Source organism: Cygnus atratus, chromosome 9 (assembly GCF_013377495.2).
Source record: "Cygnus atratus isolate AKBS03 ecotype Queensland, Australia chromosome 9, CAtr_DNAZoo_HiC_assembly, whole genome shotgun sequence".
NCBI classification, from domain to species: domain Eukaryota; kingdom Metazoa; phylum Chordata; class Aves; order Anseriformes; family Anatidae; genus Cygnus; species Cygnus atratus.
The window spans coordinates 2,038,299-2,054,504 of record NC_066370.1 but is presented as its reverse complement, the minus strand read 5'-3'; the positions used below and the strand labels follow the sequence as shown (position 1 = coordinate 2,054,504).

At 35.8% G+C, this 16,206-nt stretch overlaps 1 protein-coding gene across 6 annotated transcripts in view; it reads left to right on the top strand.

Annotated features, from left to right (window-relative positions):
- The window catches only part of U2SURP (U2 snRNP associated SURP domain containing), a 45,600-nt gene that overhangs the window by 21,867 nt on the left and 7,527 nt on the right, over positions 1 to 16,206 (top strand). For all 6 annotated transcript variants that reach the window (XM_035544385.2, XM_035544384.2, XM_035544382.2 and 3 more), the window contains 11 exons: positions 579 to 683; positions 1,688 to 1,754; positions 1,857 to 2,020; positions 3,989 to 4,151; positions 4,656 to 4,735; positions 5,753 to 5,840; positions 6,819 to 6,941; positions 8,362 to 8,518; positions 8,887 to 8,982; positions 9,554 to 9,620; positions 10,750 to 10,912. In XM_035544385.2, the coding sequence (XP_035400278.1) occupies positions 579 to 683; positions 1,688 to 1,754; positions 1,857 to 2,020; positions 3,989 to 4,151; positions 4,656 to 4,735; positions 5,753 to 5,840; positions 6,819 to 6,941; positions 8,362 to 8,518; positions 8,887 to 8,982; positions 9,554 to 9,620; positions 10,750 to 10,912 (1,273 nt within the window). The remainder of the gene's footprint in view (positions 1 to 578; positions 684 to 1,687; positions 1,755 to 1,856; positions 2,021 to 3,988; positions 4,152 to 4,655; positions 4,736 to 5,752; positions 5,841 to 6,818; positions 6,942 to 8,361; positions 8,519 to 8,886; positions 8,983 to 9,553; positions 9,621 to 10,749; positions 10,913 to 16,206) is intronic.

Genomic DNA, 16,206 nt, shown 5'->3' with positions numbered 1-16,206 from the left:
TGACCAAAACCAGTTTACCTAAATTTAATAAAACCACTGCCCTGTTTGGCATCAAGGAGGCTATTTACTTTTCCTTTTATACTTGACTAGTTTGAAAGCTGAATGCGGTTTCTATTGAATATTCAAAACTATTTGTGTTTACTTTTGAGCACAATATTGAGCCATTTGTACAGCTGTGGAACTTCAGTTAACACTTCTGGCCTTAGTTCTAGATAATTTAGATGAGAGGGCTAAGTTTTTAATAGTTAATTGCACTTCGGTGCTCTGTTGCCCGTTTTTATGTGTAAGGACCATTATGCTTCTACTAAACATGAGATGGTTGTAGGCTAAGCTGTGGAAATTCAGGAATGAGGTCTCCTGCTAAGTTATTACTCTACCACTCGTAGGCATGTTTTTATTTTAGAGTGCCCGTGTCTATGATGCAAGGCTATCATATGTTCCATGTTACCTTATCTTTTATACGGTTGTAACAATACAGCAAAATAATCTCCCGCACAGTTATAGTATCTTAGATGGAGTGTAGTTTTATATAGTGTTAGGTCTGAATCAATTTTTCTTTAACTGTGTTATTGTTGTAGGAATTTGCTCGCATTGATACATCGAATGATAGAGTTTGTTGTGCGGGAAGGGCCTATGTTTGAAGCCATGATCATGAACAGAGAAATCAACAATCCAATGTTCAGGTGCTTATTACGTTGCTTCGGTTTGAAAAAGTTAATTTTTGCTGTTGCTAATATTTTGCATTTCTGAATTGCTAATAGAAGTTTTTTTTCCTATGTCTCTTTGTGTGCAGTTTTAAATTTAACAAACTGTACACAGCAGATGCTTATGGTGTTTTATATGAACAATACAATTCTATTCCAGTTGTTAATACTATTGTATACAAATATATATGTGAAATATAAAATATATTTGTATACATATATAAAATACTTAATTCCTATTTTCTTGAGGGATTCCAAGTCATCAGTAGAGGCAGTAGCAGATATTTAAAAAAAAAAAAAAAAACAAAAAACACCATACCTCGAAAGCAGGCAGAATAACTCAATGTGCAGTCATCTTTCTGGAGCCTAATTTCCTGTGCAATTAGGATTAAACTTTGGTGTAGTGAAGCTGTCAGAATTTCCAGCTCTTGTCATTAATGGAATTTAAAAATATAAATTTCCAAATTTCTGTGAAATGCAGTCTGAAAAACTTTTTCAGGGAAGTAATAAATGACCTTCTAAAAATGTTCTATTGATAGTAAGGTTGAAGTGCTTCATTTTGATTTTATGGATCAAGGAAAATATGCAGGTCCAAGTAAAACACCTGGCTGTTAAAAATGGCTGTTTATTTCTGAACTTGTAAGAGTGTTCTGACAGTTCAGTAGTTGAAAATTTCAAGGCACTTAATATTCAGTCTGAGTAACCTAATTGTATACATATGAGTTTCTGCACATCTAAATTTCTTATCAGAAGCGCTTTGCCTCTGTGGAATTCTACACTTTGCTTTGCAGATTGTACATGCATGTGTGCATGAGGCAATTACACTTGTTCTGTACAGCTGTGCTTTAGATGTATGTGGTTTTAGCTATCTTGAATTCACTCTATAGCCAAAGTGGGATTGTGGATAAAAGTTGGATATATTTGAATTTTCTTCAGTTAAATAACTTCTAATACATCTTGTGCCTCTTTGTTCTCTGGTTTAGGTTTTTATTTGAAAACCAGACTCCAGCCCATGTGTATTATAGATGGAAGCTTTACTCAATTCTTCAGGCAAGTAGAATTTTTATTGTCAATTTGTAACTTTGAGCTTAATGGAAAAAAAAAAAAAAAAAAAAAAAAAAAAAAAAAAAAAAAAACTCTTGCCCTTTATAGGGAGATGCTCCAACCAAGTGGAGGACAGAAGATTTCCGTATGTTCAAAAACGGATCATTTTGGAGGCCACCACCGTTAAATCCATATTTACATGGGATGTCAGAAGAGCAAGAAACGGAGGCATTTGTGGAGGAACCGAACAAGAAGGGTGCACTTAAGGAAGAGTATGGATTTCTGTCAATTTGTAGTGTTTTTTTTTAAATGCTAATCTGCATATTTTTTTCCTGTTTTGTCTTTTTTTCTAGTTGTCATCCCTGAAATGTTACCATTCTTCCCATAATATTTACAGAATCATAGAATAGTTTGAGTTTGAAGAGACCTTAAAGACCATTTAGTTCCAAACCCCTGCCAAGGGCAGGGACACCTCCCACCAGCCCAGGCTGTCCAAATCCCATCCAGCCTGGCCTTGGGCACTGCCAGGGTAGGGGCGTCCACAGCTTCTCTGGGCAACCTGTGCCAGGGCCTCACCGTCCTCTTGAGTAAAGAATTTCTTCCTAATGCCTAATCTAGATCTATCCTTTTTTAGTTTAAAGCTGTTACTCCTAGTCCCATCACTCCTTAATAGAGAGTCCCTCCCCACCTTTCCCTTTAGGTACTGGCAGGCCGCTGTAAGGTCTCCCCGCAGCCTTCTCTTCTCCAGGCTGAACAACCCCAACGCCCCCTGCCCGCCTCCATAGCAGAGGGGCTGCAGCCTCTGAGCATCCTTGCAGCCCTCCCCTGGACTCACTCCAACAGCTCCATGTCCTTGTGCTGGGGCCCAGAGCTGGGTGCAGGGCTCCTGGGGAGAGTCTTACAAGAGCAGAGCAGAGGGGGACAATCCCTCCCCTGCCCTGATGGCCCTGCTGCTTTTGGTGCAGCCCAGGGTACGGGCGGCTTGCTGAGCTGCAAGCACACATTGCTGGCTCGTGTCAAGCTTCTCGTCACCCACCACCCTCAGGTCCTTCTCCTCAGGGCTGCTCTTTATCCATACTCTGCCCAGCCTGAATTTGTGCTTGGGATTGCCCCAGCCCAGGTGCAGGACCTTGCAGTTGGCCTTGTTGAACCTCATCGAGTTTGGATGGACCCACCTCCCAAGCCTCTCAAGGTCCCTCTGGATGGCATCCCTTCCTTGCAGCAGGTTGACTGCATCGTGCAGCTTGGTGTCATCTGTGAATGACACCAATAAACACTCTTGAGCTCATTTTTTTTAATTAATGCTTTTTTGATGATACAAAAACATACTGTGGATTTTGTTAGAATTGTATTCATTTGAACAATGGATCTTTTCAGTGGAATTGGCATTAACCCTTTGAAAGGAATGGGGAGGATGAGAGCTTTCCTCATTTTTTATTCCCATCTGTTAGTGAGGTTATGTCGTGCCTATCTCAGCATTGTTAGAACTGAATGAAATTGAACGGTTATTACAGTCTTAAATTTGTTGGTGCTGCTTATCAGGAATTAAAATGGGGAGCAGTTAGTAATTAGCAGGAAGAGACATGATCAGAGTTCTTTGCTGTGAATTGTAAGCATGGTGGGAATGCCTATGGTAGTGGAAATATATGCACTTTTTAAAAAAATTTTACTATCCTTGTTCAAGTTGTGTTCATAACATGGATTTTTTTTTTGTTTTTGTTCATTTCATTGTAAATATAAGAGTTATGGTTCTGGACACCTTAATATGTAATTTATCTTATTTTTGAAAAGGCTTAAAAAGGTTTTTTTTTATGAGGGGTCTTTATACACCAAGTTCAGGGAAAACCTGAAAGAACTGTGTCGTACATTACTCTAATTCCACAGCAGAAATTACTTACCTTACATTTATTCATTTTCATTTCGTTTTAAAATAATTATCTTTTTTTGCTTTAGTTTATCAATAATATTTATCTTCTGTATTAGCTCTTCCTCAGTTAGTTTTCCTTGATTTCTGTATATAGTCAAGACTTAAGTGGAAAATTTTTTGTATTTTGTTTGTGATGTGCGTGTATTTTTGTGTGATGTGCTTGTGAATCATTGAAAAAAATTAGGAGTAGAATATAAAAATATTTTAAACTGCTTTGGTCCTGAAGATGGCAAAATCAAGAACATTATTTAATGGAAATTCTACTAAGTACTGTTCATTTTATATTGGAAGTATAAAAATTTTGCTATTTCAGACAAAGAGATAAATTGGAGGAAATTCTGCGTGGATTAACACCTCGGAAGAATGATATTGGTGATGCAATGGTTTTCTGTCTAAATAATGCAGAAGCTGCTGAAGAAATTGTAGACTGCATTACAGAATCATTGTCCATTCTGAAGACTCCTCTTCCTAAGAAGGTGTGAAGATTTTGTATAATCATACTTCTGTTTTTGGGGAAGAGCTCAATTAGCTGTTTGTGCATGTAATTTACAAGCATTATTTCATAAGTCTCAGGTAGTGTTGAACTTTTGACTTAAAAACTGTACTTAAATTTAAGTGCATTTTTTTTTCCCTGTGGGATTTTGTGATATATTTTCATTCTTGCTGGACGTGCTTGTAAGCAATGTTCTACCTTGTTCTGAAGTTGGAAAAAGTAGAGTAGTCTGTTCAAACATAAAAAATAAAACCTGGAATGCTACAATCTATCCATTGTAATATTATGCAATGAATATATTCCATCTTACAGTGTGGTTAGCAGTGCAGTGTTATTAGCCAACAGGGGGCTAACTTACATCTGGTTAGTTCTAACTTCGTAGTTCTAAATAGATTAAACTGTCTTGTATTATATCTGGAAAAATGCATATATTTTCAGGATAATTAAAAATCTAGAGTTTTCTTAATTTATACGTTCTTGTTTGTAGATTGCAAGATTATATCTGGTGTCAGATGTGTTGTACAACTCTTCAGCTAAAGTTGCCAATGCTTCCTATTATAGAAAATTGTAAGTACAATATTTTAGGTGGTTGGTTAAAAAAAGAATATAATTATAACATAGTAGTAGAGAAATTCACCCTTGTCTCTGAAGATACTGTTAAAACATTGGTATACGTTTTCGTGCAAAGAGATAGGACCAAGATGTAGCACATTAGTGCATAGGATGCTTTGTAATGCAAAGAAACCTCTTTTATATACCCTATGCAAGTGACCACTTGCATGCAACCTTACAGAGATGAGGATAGTGTATGCACATCTCTTTATAGGAAGCTGTAAAGAATATTCCAGGTATGGTATTGCAAATCATCTATGCAAACCAGTAAATTTTTGTAATAGAGGTTTTAAATGGTGTTTTTTTTTTTAACTCTTCACTAAGTTTGGAGACCTTACAAGGGGATTGAGTACTTTGTTTCTAAGGTACTGAGCAGAATTTACGAAAAATGTACAAGGGAGAGAACCTCTGCTCTGTACAGATATTTGGCTGTGTCTGTTGCTTGGAGTCTCATTAATGTTATGATAGCATGATGGGGAATATTCAGCATGTTGCAAAACTATAGTGATTGCCAATCATTTTTCTTGCTGCAGTGTGTCTTTGCTTTGCTAGTTTATTTTTTGTATATTGAGGATACACACAAGAGAAGTAAGGCAGCTGTTACTCACTGTGCTTTCATTGAGGGCCTTTCATTGAGAGAATAGAAGCATAACTAAGAAATTTTAAAAATTAAACTGAATTCTTTGACAGTTCTTTGTATGTAAGGTTGTAGAACTCCTTTTATCCTCCAGCCTTTTCAGGCTGTATAAGGAGACTCCAGCAGATGTGAAGATCTCTCTTCACAGTTCTGTTGTTGTTGTTGACTTAATATGTAGTAATTACTTGTTACCTTATAGTTAAGTTCATAGCTGCTATAGGGAATGCAACTGTCTGCTTCTGAGTCCTGTATCCCAGGTAATTTCAAGAATTATGTATGTCCAGAAAAGATATATTACCAAGTTTAACTGAAGAAATGTATATGTTTAATTCTAGTTTTGAAACAAAATTATGTCAGATATTCTCTGATCTCAATGCTACTTACCGTACAATACAAGGCCATTTACAGTCTGAAAATTTCAAGGTATGTATTTTGTTGTTATTTACATGATGTACAAATCAAATAAACAGATGTTCCTGCACAAGCTATTGAATATTAAAATAGGTGGTTTAAAACTCAAGCTTCCTAATTAAGCTTCGCTAATTTTTTGTTTCCTCTCTTGCAAAGATAGCCTCGAAGTTAACAGTGGTCTTTTAAAATTATTGAAGAAAAAACATCTTTTGTATTTCACACTTGCTTTCCTCCACAAGAGAAAGCATTACAAATGAAGCATGAGGAAGAAAATGAATGTGTAACAGATGAAATGTACCAGTAGATGTTAGTTGTGGAGTAGAGACCATATCTAGTACTTGTATTATACCAACAAGGCTTTCTAGCTTCCTAATTATTTTAGTACATCCTATATTTCAGTTTGAAAAATACATTTTTGCTTCTTAGTGACGAAATAAATGTCTGGACTTAACAGCATAAAATAGTTTTTTAACATTTTTGGTGATAAATAGGATTGTGTTTTTTGAGGTTTGATGAGCAGTCTGAGCATGTGTAGTTAGTAATTTTCCGGATAGCAGCATTCTGCTTCCTAGCATTCTCATATGCTTGGCCCTTGTCCTCCTTCTACTGGTGTAAAGATTCCTTTAAAACAGTAGATTTTTTTAAGCTTAAATATGAAATTTACAGTGTAGCTAGTTTTCCTATATTATAGGTTTTATACTGGTTCTCCTATCGTATTCACTCAGAACTATTAGGATAGGAACTGTGAGTAGCAGAAATGGATAATCAGTGTAATCTGAAGTAAAAGGGAAAATGAAATCCCAGTGATATTTAAAGGAAAAAAAAAGTAGTTCCTGTGTATGTATACATTTTTACTTTACTAGTCTTGTCCAACATGGTACATTGTAGTGTACTCCAATACGGACCTTGTTAGGAGTAACTCTCGATGGTGTATTTCCAGTCAGTTAAGATCTCTTAATTAATGAGCGCTTTTTTTCCTGTTACTTCTAGCAACGGGTGATGACATGCTTCAGAGCATGGGAAGATTGGGCCATCTACCCAGAACCATTTTTGATCAAACTCCAGAATATCTTCTTGGGACTTGTAAATATCATGGAAGATAAAGAAACAGAGGTAAGCTTAGTAGTGATGCTTAGCAGGTGGTGAGAAAAAATGCGTAAGTATAAAACAAAACTGGCAAGGAATATTTGGTATCTTTGGGTAATTAAAGCTGCTCTTTGTAACAGCACTTTATGGATTTTTATTTAACTTGAGTAGTATTAGCATGCTTAGGTAGCACCACAACCCTTTTTTTAAAACTCCAAATCCTTACTTTTAAAGATAGGTATAATATTTTAAAGACAGGTGTAACATCTTTTGAGATGCAAATATCATCTAATATGTCTATACACTCGTTGCTTGCAGATTAAGTGCTGTGGTGGAGTTACATTGTGGAAACATTTCAGAGCAAAGACTAGTGCAAAATGACAGCCATTTCCTATGTTTTGGGAATACTCTGTAGTATCTGTGAATTCTGAGTTAGAATTTCAGGTGTTAATTTTAGTTTCTGGGAGTTCTAAGTAACTTGGCATCTGGTTGAACGAACCATCTATTTCCTTTTTGTGTGAGTGTCACACACATAGTTTAATAGAGCCATCTGAGCTTTGTTAGTTTGGGAGAAGTTGTGATAGATCATTTACACTGGTGGTATTCTACTTTCATCTTTGCGTCCTATTACAGCAATAAGTTGCTAACCTAGTTAAGCTACACAATTGCTTTCCTCTCTGCGCATAGGGATTATTTTGAACAAGGTATGTAGGGAATTTGTTACTAACGTGTAAACCGTTAATATTTGAAGCTCAATGCTTAAAATTTTTAGAATACTTTAGGCACTGGGTGAATGTGTACTGATTTGTTCACAGTTACGTATAAATATTACTTAAAGAGAAGAAACCAATAAATAGATATATGTTTAGGATAAACTATTTTTTAAACTGTTTGTAAACGTGGCTTTCAGAGTAGCAGAACTGCTGTAATTGGAAGGTTAGGTTATTTCCCTTAGCAGTAGAGCCAAGAGAATGCACATATGATGGACAGTACCTAACATGTTAGAAATAATATGTAGACATGCTTTTCATTGACATGTATTCTTGCTAAATAGTTAATATTTTTGGCAGTTGTTCAAATTATTGGTTTTCAGGGAATCTTTCTTATGTACTAAGTATAATTTATCTTTATTGGCTCATTGCAAGCTAAACCTCGGTTTCATATCTCTTTGGAATACAAAATATTGCAAAGATATTTGAATAGATATTGCAGAGCTTCTAGTGCATTGTGGACAAATGCTAGATTCCTGCTCATAGTTTTGTGTAAGAAGATGATGTCATTCTCCTCTGCAATAGGCAATTGTACTTGGTATGATAAAGTCAAGGGCTTTTTTGGGTGTTCCAGGTCATTTTAAAGCTACCCCTTATAAAAAAAAATAAAATCCATTTCTATAAAGAAAAAAAAGTTAGATTTAGTTTTGAAAGAATTCAATATTATTTGCTTTCAGGAGGTGCCAGACGATCTTGATGGTGCTCCCATTGAGGAAGAGCTTGATGGTGCTCCATTAGAAGATGTGGATGGAATTCCTATTGATGCTGCTCCTATAGATGATCTGGATGGAGTCCCAATTAAATCGCTGGATGACGATCTGGACGGAGTACCTTGTATGAAACATTTCAACCTCACTTGCAATTTGAATCTTCAATTTTTCATGATAGTTTTTAAAAACAAGTAGTTTTTACAAGAACAGCCAAGAATTAATATGCCATGTAGCTTAGTAACTCATAAATTTCAACTTAACCTAGGAAGAATTTCTTTTAGATTGTAATCGATTTGGGAGACACAGTAGATATCTTTTGATGTTATATATAGATAGGTGCACATCAGCTTCCAAATCTGAATTTCTTTTCTTTGCATTTAATGAAATGGTACAATATACTTCAGTATTTACATTGGACTGTTGTGTTAGGATTTTTCAGTTTGAACTTTTGAAGAGCTTTGGACATGATTTTTCTGGGTCTTTATTCAACAGTGGATACGGCTGAAGATTCGAAAAAGAATGAGCCTATATTTAAAGTTGCCCCTTCGAAGTGGGAAGCAGTGGATGAATCAGAATTGGAAGCTCAAGGTTAGTTTTCAAAGCATCTGTTAAAATAAGCCTTTTCTAAGTAACTGAAAGTTTAGTGTCACTTACCTATTTAATGATTATTTTCAAAGGGTATATTTAAAAGTGTGATTTCTAAAGTAATACAGCAGAACTTTCCATTGTGATTTTTTTTTTTGGTTGTGTCTTCAATGAAGGAAATAGTGTATTATGTTTCTGTTGTTCTACTTCAGTAACCTACCAACCTTTAAAACTAATTTTCAATTCATTAACGATAAGTATTGGAAGAATCTGGGTATTCTGGCAGTCTTTTCCCAAATATTTCTGTGAAAGATAAGGTTTTACAAACTAACAAATACTTGGCTGCTTCTGAAAGGTTTACTGGAACATAATAGGCAGTGTGAGCGAGCATCTCTGTATAGAGTAAATATTCTGATAAAGTGCAATTTGAATATTTATGAAACAAAGTCTGTATTAAGTGCTAGATGCTGTAAGAATTTTATCATACTGTAAATTTCATCATATCTAGAGATACTGATTTTTAGAAAAAAGCAATAGCTTTTTATTGTTGAAATTATCTTATTTTGTCTTCTAGCTGTTACTACTTCGAAGTGGGAGCTTTTTGACCAACATGAAGAATCTGAGGAGGAGGAAATTCAAAAGTAAATATTTGGACTTTTTTCTTTCAGTCTAGATGTCTGGCATCTAGCTTTAAAGAAATGTCTGTAACTGAAACCAATGGTGCAACGTAACTTAAAAAAACATTTTAAGCGCATATTTGCATTAGCATTGTATCTTGCTAGCACATTATTTATCAAGTTATTTTTACTTGGTGTCTTAAAATTGAGAGCACTTAAATAATTTTTCATTCTGAGGAAAAAGTCTTCATTTTCTAACTCTGAGGCCGAGTGTCTTGAAACTTCCTATAAATCTTCTATGTATTACAAAGAACAGGGCAAAAATGAAAATTTCCAAGTAGGAAAATAAGAAAATGGAGGGAATCAGAGTTTTAGTGCAGGATGCTTTTAGCCTCCATAAACATTGAAGTGGTAGAGTTGTTAACTATGATCTTTAAAATGATGCTGATTTGATAACTTATGTTAAATAGTAAAAACTAGGGTAGTATTTTACAGTTAGGAAATACTGAATGTCGAATTTATGTGCAAATATCTAAAACTCTGCCTTACTTTGTTATCACAAGAACAAATAATGTTCTGTTGTCTGCGTTTGGACGCTAATAGGCTCCATGCCGTCTGTTGTTTTTGAGCAGTCTTACTTTGTTCTTTAGGCAATTTGAGAGCATCTATTATTAATGCTGAAAACATCTTAGTCTTAAATGCTGTGCTGCAGCTCTCTAGTGGCCAATCTGGTAATATCATTTTGGATATGTGCCATGTTTCAGGTTTGCCTCTAAAAAGAAAATGTAGTTAATTTTGTTCTTTTGTAGTATTAATTAAAGCAATTAGAGATTTTGTTGAGGTAGTGAACTTGTTTTGTAACTATGATTTCCATCTGGATTTGCTGACTGTAAATTTCAAGAATCCTTTGCCATCTGTTTATACCAAAAATATAAATTATCTGAGTAATAAAAACTAATGATTTAATTAAATGAAAATACTAAGATATCTACCTCACAGATCAAGATATTTCTATAATTGCACACTTTGATGTAATCATATTTAGTAGGTTTCAAAACTAGTAACTAAGCGTAGAAATGAAACAGTAGAGATGGTAAATTTTGTAACAGATTGTCCTAGAGAATTAACTGGTGTGTATTGGTTTTCTTTCAAGTCAAGAAGAAGAAAGTGAAGATGAGGAAGACACTCAGAGCTCTAAGTCAGAAGAGCAACACATGTATTCAAATCCTATTAAAGAAGAGATGCCTGAATCTAAGTCATCAGTCAAATACTCAGAAATGAGTGAAGAGAAGCGAGCCAAACTCCGGGAGATTGAGGTCAGCATGTGGTACATTTTGTGCCAATCTTCTGTAGTTTTCCAATTTCCTCTGCCCCCACGTTCAATACATACTACAGGGAATTATTTTGAAAATTTTAAATATATTTAAATGTTATAGTCCTCCTGTATAGGGTTTTTTCGTCTGGTATATTTTTATAAAGGTGCCTCTGTTTACAGCCTCGCCTTGCTTATGCTCACTTAAAAAAAAAAAAAAAAAAAAATAGTAACAGGAAGAAAATGAAAGATAGAGTCTAGGGGATTCTGCAGGTTGATAATTAGATTTTGTTGTCTTCTCTCCCCAGTATCTCTTTTGGTACCACTGGTAGTGTTAGCTCGCTTTGGGTTCCTCTAAACTTCCCTTCTCTTGGCAGTGACTTGGGAGTGATTTTTGGATTTGACCTTAGCCCTTTGCCTTTCTTGTTCTCTCTGTTGCATTGAAGTCCTGGCATCTGTATCTTAATGCATTTAAAAATTGCTCTTTTCACTACGTCAGTGAGCAAACAAAGAAGCAGGCGCAACTAGACCATGTGTCTTGGAATAGGGGCACTTCAGATGACTTCAGATGAAGACTTGAATCCAGTTTATAGAGCTTAACTTTTTAAAATCCTTTCTCCAAGCATAAGTGTTAGAATGGATGTTGAGGATGATGCACAGATTCTTATGCCTTCATACTGGCTTCCAAGCTTCTTGTTGAGTGAGCAGCTTCCTAGAACTTGAATTTAGCATGAGCTTTGTTTAGAAGTGAAGCTAGATTTTTTTCATGTCATACAGTGCCATGCAAATCCAGTTTAAAACTAGATGCTAATTTTCTTTTTTTTTAATTCAGCATTAAAACCCATAATACATTGATACTGAACTTTTTTGTACCTTCTGTTTAGTGCATTAAAATATTAACAAACTGCTAAGCTGCTGTTGCAGCTGGAGCATCTCCAAATGACAGATTATAATTTTGAAGATGCCTACCTATTTGTGCTATAACGTACTCGTTAGTTAAAATGAGACATTAGCAAACTTCTGTGATATTCTTTAAAGATATACAAGCAATAGTATTGTAAAACATCACACCCTTTTTTTCTCCCAAATATGTTACTGCTTAATAATTCAAATTATCAAAAATAATGGACTGTAACTAAGCACTTACATGCCTCTTGCTTTGCATAGTGATTTGAAAATTCTTGGTACATAGCCATTTGGGGTGAGTAGGTTCTGAATTCTTTGAGAAAAGCGAAATGAAACTTATATCTCACTTAACTCACGGTGGCAGTAGTTTTGTAGAAAATCTGTGATGTTAGACTTATGAAAGTACAAGTGAAAATAGTTTTCATTTTGCTGCGGTAATGATTGTAGCAGTTACGGAAAGGGCTCATTTCAGATTGGGCATCTTTTATAAATGTTATCCTAGCAATTGTTGAGGTAGGTTATGAAGTGGTTTACTTTAACCATTGCCAATTTTACACTGCAGGGGATGCATTTGTGTGTGTATCCCCTGGCTGTAACAGATCTAAATAGTAAACATTTAAGTTTTTCAAATGTATGTTGCCATCTATATTGTTTGTGGTAAGTAAATTACCATATTGGTTTCAGACTTTTGGAATCACCAGAACAGGAATGTAATCTTTCATTTTCAGAACATTCCAGACACTATGTAGAAGTACTTAGATTTCCAAATTTCTGCTCAGATTTGTCATTGATAGATGAGTACTCACTGTATGTACTACTTTAAATTGCTCATGCTCAAAACTTCTTCTTGGTACAGTCCTTGCCAAAGAACACATTCAGTTGGAGGAGAGGAATTAAAAAAAAAAAAAAAAAAAAAAAGCCCTCACAATTGCTAGCTTTAACAGTGAATGTTAGATGGCATAACTTAAAAACATCATTGAAAATCTTTTTTAAAGTCTAACTCTCTAGAATTTTACACGGTGGCTACTGGGAAGGCTGAAGCTTTTTTTTTTTTTTTTTTTTACACATTTTTAGGAAATGTATGCCATGCAAGCAACCACTCTTTCCCTTGGCACAGTTAGTCAATTACATTTGTCAGTTGGAGGGGAAAGTACAGTAATAAAGGAACTTACCAAGCTTTACCTGTCTACATGTAGCAGAGACTGGTGCTGTCAGAGGAGGCAGGTTACTTAACCCTTTGCTTCTTCTCCTACTCCTAACTGTTAACCTTGCTGAAATGTAAATTATTTCCAGAGCTTAGCAAGAGGAGAGGCTTTCTTATAATACTGAAGAACAGTGATTTCTTAACTGCGGTTGTATTTTATGTTTATTTGTTAGTTTTTAAGTTTGTAAAGATCGTTGCTCCGCTTTTTGTTGTAACTCAGATTTAAGGGTGGTCTTTACAGTGCTGTGCATCTCCCTCCCTCTCTCTGGAACATTTAAAAAAAAAAAAAAAAAAGGTATATTCTCCTCTGTAAAAAGAACTCAGTGATGCAAAGAAAAATGGGGATTTTTATATTGCCTAATAGTTCATTAAGCATATTTCCTCAGAGCATACAAAAACTCAGACAAAATGAAGCAGCATTGTCTTTCTTGCACCTTTCTTTAAGGTACTTTACATCTGTCTCCAACTTACAGAAAGACTTTGAGCTCCAAAGTCCATGACCGTCTCCTGTGAAGTGTCAGAGGCACCTTTTTAAAAATCTGCTTCAAGAATTGTTTTGAGTTTAGCTTGCATTCTGTCATGCTTTAGACATACACCACGCGCTTTTGGCATGCTTAACTGATGCAAATCTCCTTTGCTTTAGAAGCTCGAATCACCTGGATGTACTGATTTTCAGGCCTTCAGAAAACCAACTGTTTTTGTATTGGCAGTTTGTTTTTTTTCAACCAGGTGTAATACCAGTTTTCTGTTGCAGATGGTAACTTGTGATCTTAAAGTCTCTCTTATTACAGAGGTGCTCATTTTGGAAGGTGCAGGAGCATATTTCTGAACAAAATGACAAGATGGTTAATTCCTTTAAAGTTTACTGATTGGTTATGTGCGGCACAAGATCTTATGATCCTACCCTGAAAAAAACACAGCATAGGCTTCATCTGCAGCAGAATGGCTTTTCATAAATTGAGATATATCAGTGCTTCTAAAAGGGTCAGAACCAGGGTAGGTTGTCCTCTTTAATACCTGCCATTGCTCACCTTTTGTGTTAGCCACCTGAGACCTCAAAGTAATGTTTGATTTCTTAATCAGAGGTAGAAAACTAGTGGTCTTCAGTCTTCCCATACAGCCTTTTCACTACAGGAGACGTAGGGCTGGATTCTGTCACACAGAATTCTGTCAGTAACCCCCTGCCCAGTGCATAAGCACGGAGATTTTTTTTCCCCACAGAAATATGCCATGGTATTAAGGAATAATTTACTTTTCTGTCAAGAGCCCAAGAGATTCTTTCTGCATGTCACAAAGGGAAAGGGGTTATTGTCTTTACTTTCTCGGTACAGGTTGCGGTACCGTACCAGATTAAAGTTCCTTTAGTGTAGTATTCAGTCTCCAATGGAGGATGCCGAGGGCATGAGATAAGAGTGGATTAAACATAATCCATGAGGGAAGATTGTATCTAAGACCTCTTCTGGATTTAAAGGCCCTCTCTCTACCTTTGTCAAGAAACTGAAGTTCCATACAGTTTCCGTTACTTCTTTCTCTGGATTATGGTGCTTAGTGTTCAGAATACCTATTTTTTTAATGTTTTATGATAAACTCATAGGAGCTATCTAAGGCTTGTAATGATCTCAATAACAATATAACCTTTAGGTCTCTACAGTCTGCAGAGGTTTCTGTATCTAGCTTACTTGAGGCCACTGCAAAATGGCAAAAAGATACTATATTAAACATGGTACTCATTGCAGTTTCATCATAACAGATGAGACAGATTGGCTCTTGCTTGACCAAAAGTTACGCTATTTATAGCAGTTCTTCCTTAGAGGATAATGACTGTCTTAATTCAGCAGAAATTCTGGTCTTTTACACAAAGATGATAGTGAGGAATTGCTTAGCTCCAAGCCACACGGTGTCCTGGGTGTGTGATTGAGCACCCCAGAGTTCTGTTATGGCTGAAGAGGTATTTCAAATCTGCATATCAGTATATCTCTTATCTGTTATTAACACTGTAGCTGCGGAAATCATACTACTTATAGGCTCATCGGAAAACTGAAGCTTCCAAAGAAATATTTTGCTCTGCTTCTGGTGAAGTCTAGGATAAGTTGCAGCCACTGTCAGGGTGAGTCTGTTTTAAGGAAGAGCAGAGCACTTTGGGCTGTTCAGAAGTCTATTCTGTATGTAATCCCTCTAAATATGAGTGCAATTACACATCAAGCAGAAACTCCTCTTTCATCAATGATCTGCTGATTAACTTCCCTGTTAATCCTAGCATCTCAGTCACTCTACTTCAATTAAGTAGTGTTTGAACCTGGCCATTTAGGTTCTGAGGCTGTATACTTGTGCAATAATGTCTTGCTAAAAAGCCTTTTTGCCCCAAGACCATTGTGTATGAGCTCAGTATCAGCAGAAGATCAGAATACCAAGGACAATTTTGGAAAATTGATTTACTTTAAGCAAGGGACCCACAGCGCATCTGTTTGTGTCAAAATGAAAAAGCTACAGGCAGGGCTTGGTTTGCACCCATCTGTGGTTTGTTTGAATGGTGGTAGCAAGATGTTACCCTTTTCTGAAAATTGATATTGGTTATTCAGTAGTGACCTCAACTTCTAGGGAAGACTGAATCTTTTAAATGACTTGTTTGTTAGTTTGAGGAAGGGGAAAAAAATTCAAAATGAGAACTGATAGAAAAGAGACAATGTTGTGGAGCTGTTTCTTGTAAAGTTATGTGAGATACCTCCTAGTGTTTAGTGAGAAAGATGATCCCTGCATTGGAGCATGGAGCATCCAGTCGAAATTGCTCGTAAGAACTCCAGATTTCTGAAACTTTGCAGTCTCCGTTAAGAGCTGTACTGCTAATGAAGACCTCTAAACTGTTGTGGGAGACTTTCTGTCTAAAACACAAGCAAGAAATTAGCATTCCAGAGTTTTAGCACATGAAAATATTCCTCTTCCATATTGGCGTGCATATTACTGACTTCAGAGATGGTCTAGATAAAGCCAGTATCTCTAATCCTAAGAATGAAGGGGCTTAAAAGTTTTTCTCTGATGAACAAGAGTAGTTAAGAATAACCATTTAATTGGGAATATATTAGTTCTTTCTGAATGCACATTAAGTAAGTGGAATGTTTACAACATTTTTCAATTAGATGCTCAAGCAGATTTAAACCTCAGTTTTAAGGATCTCTTCTTGCTGGAGTGGT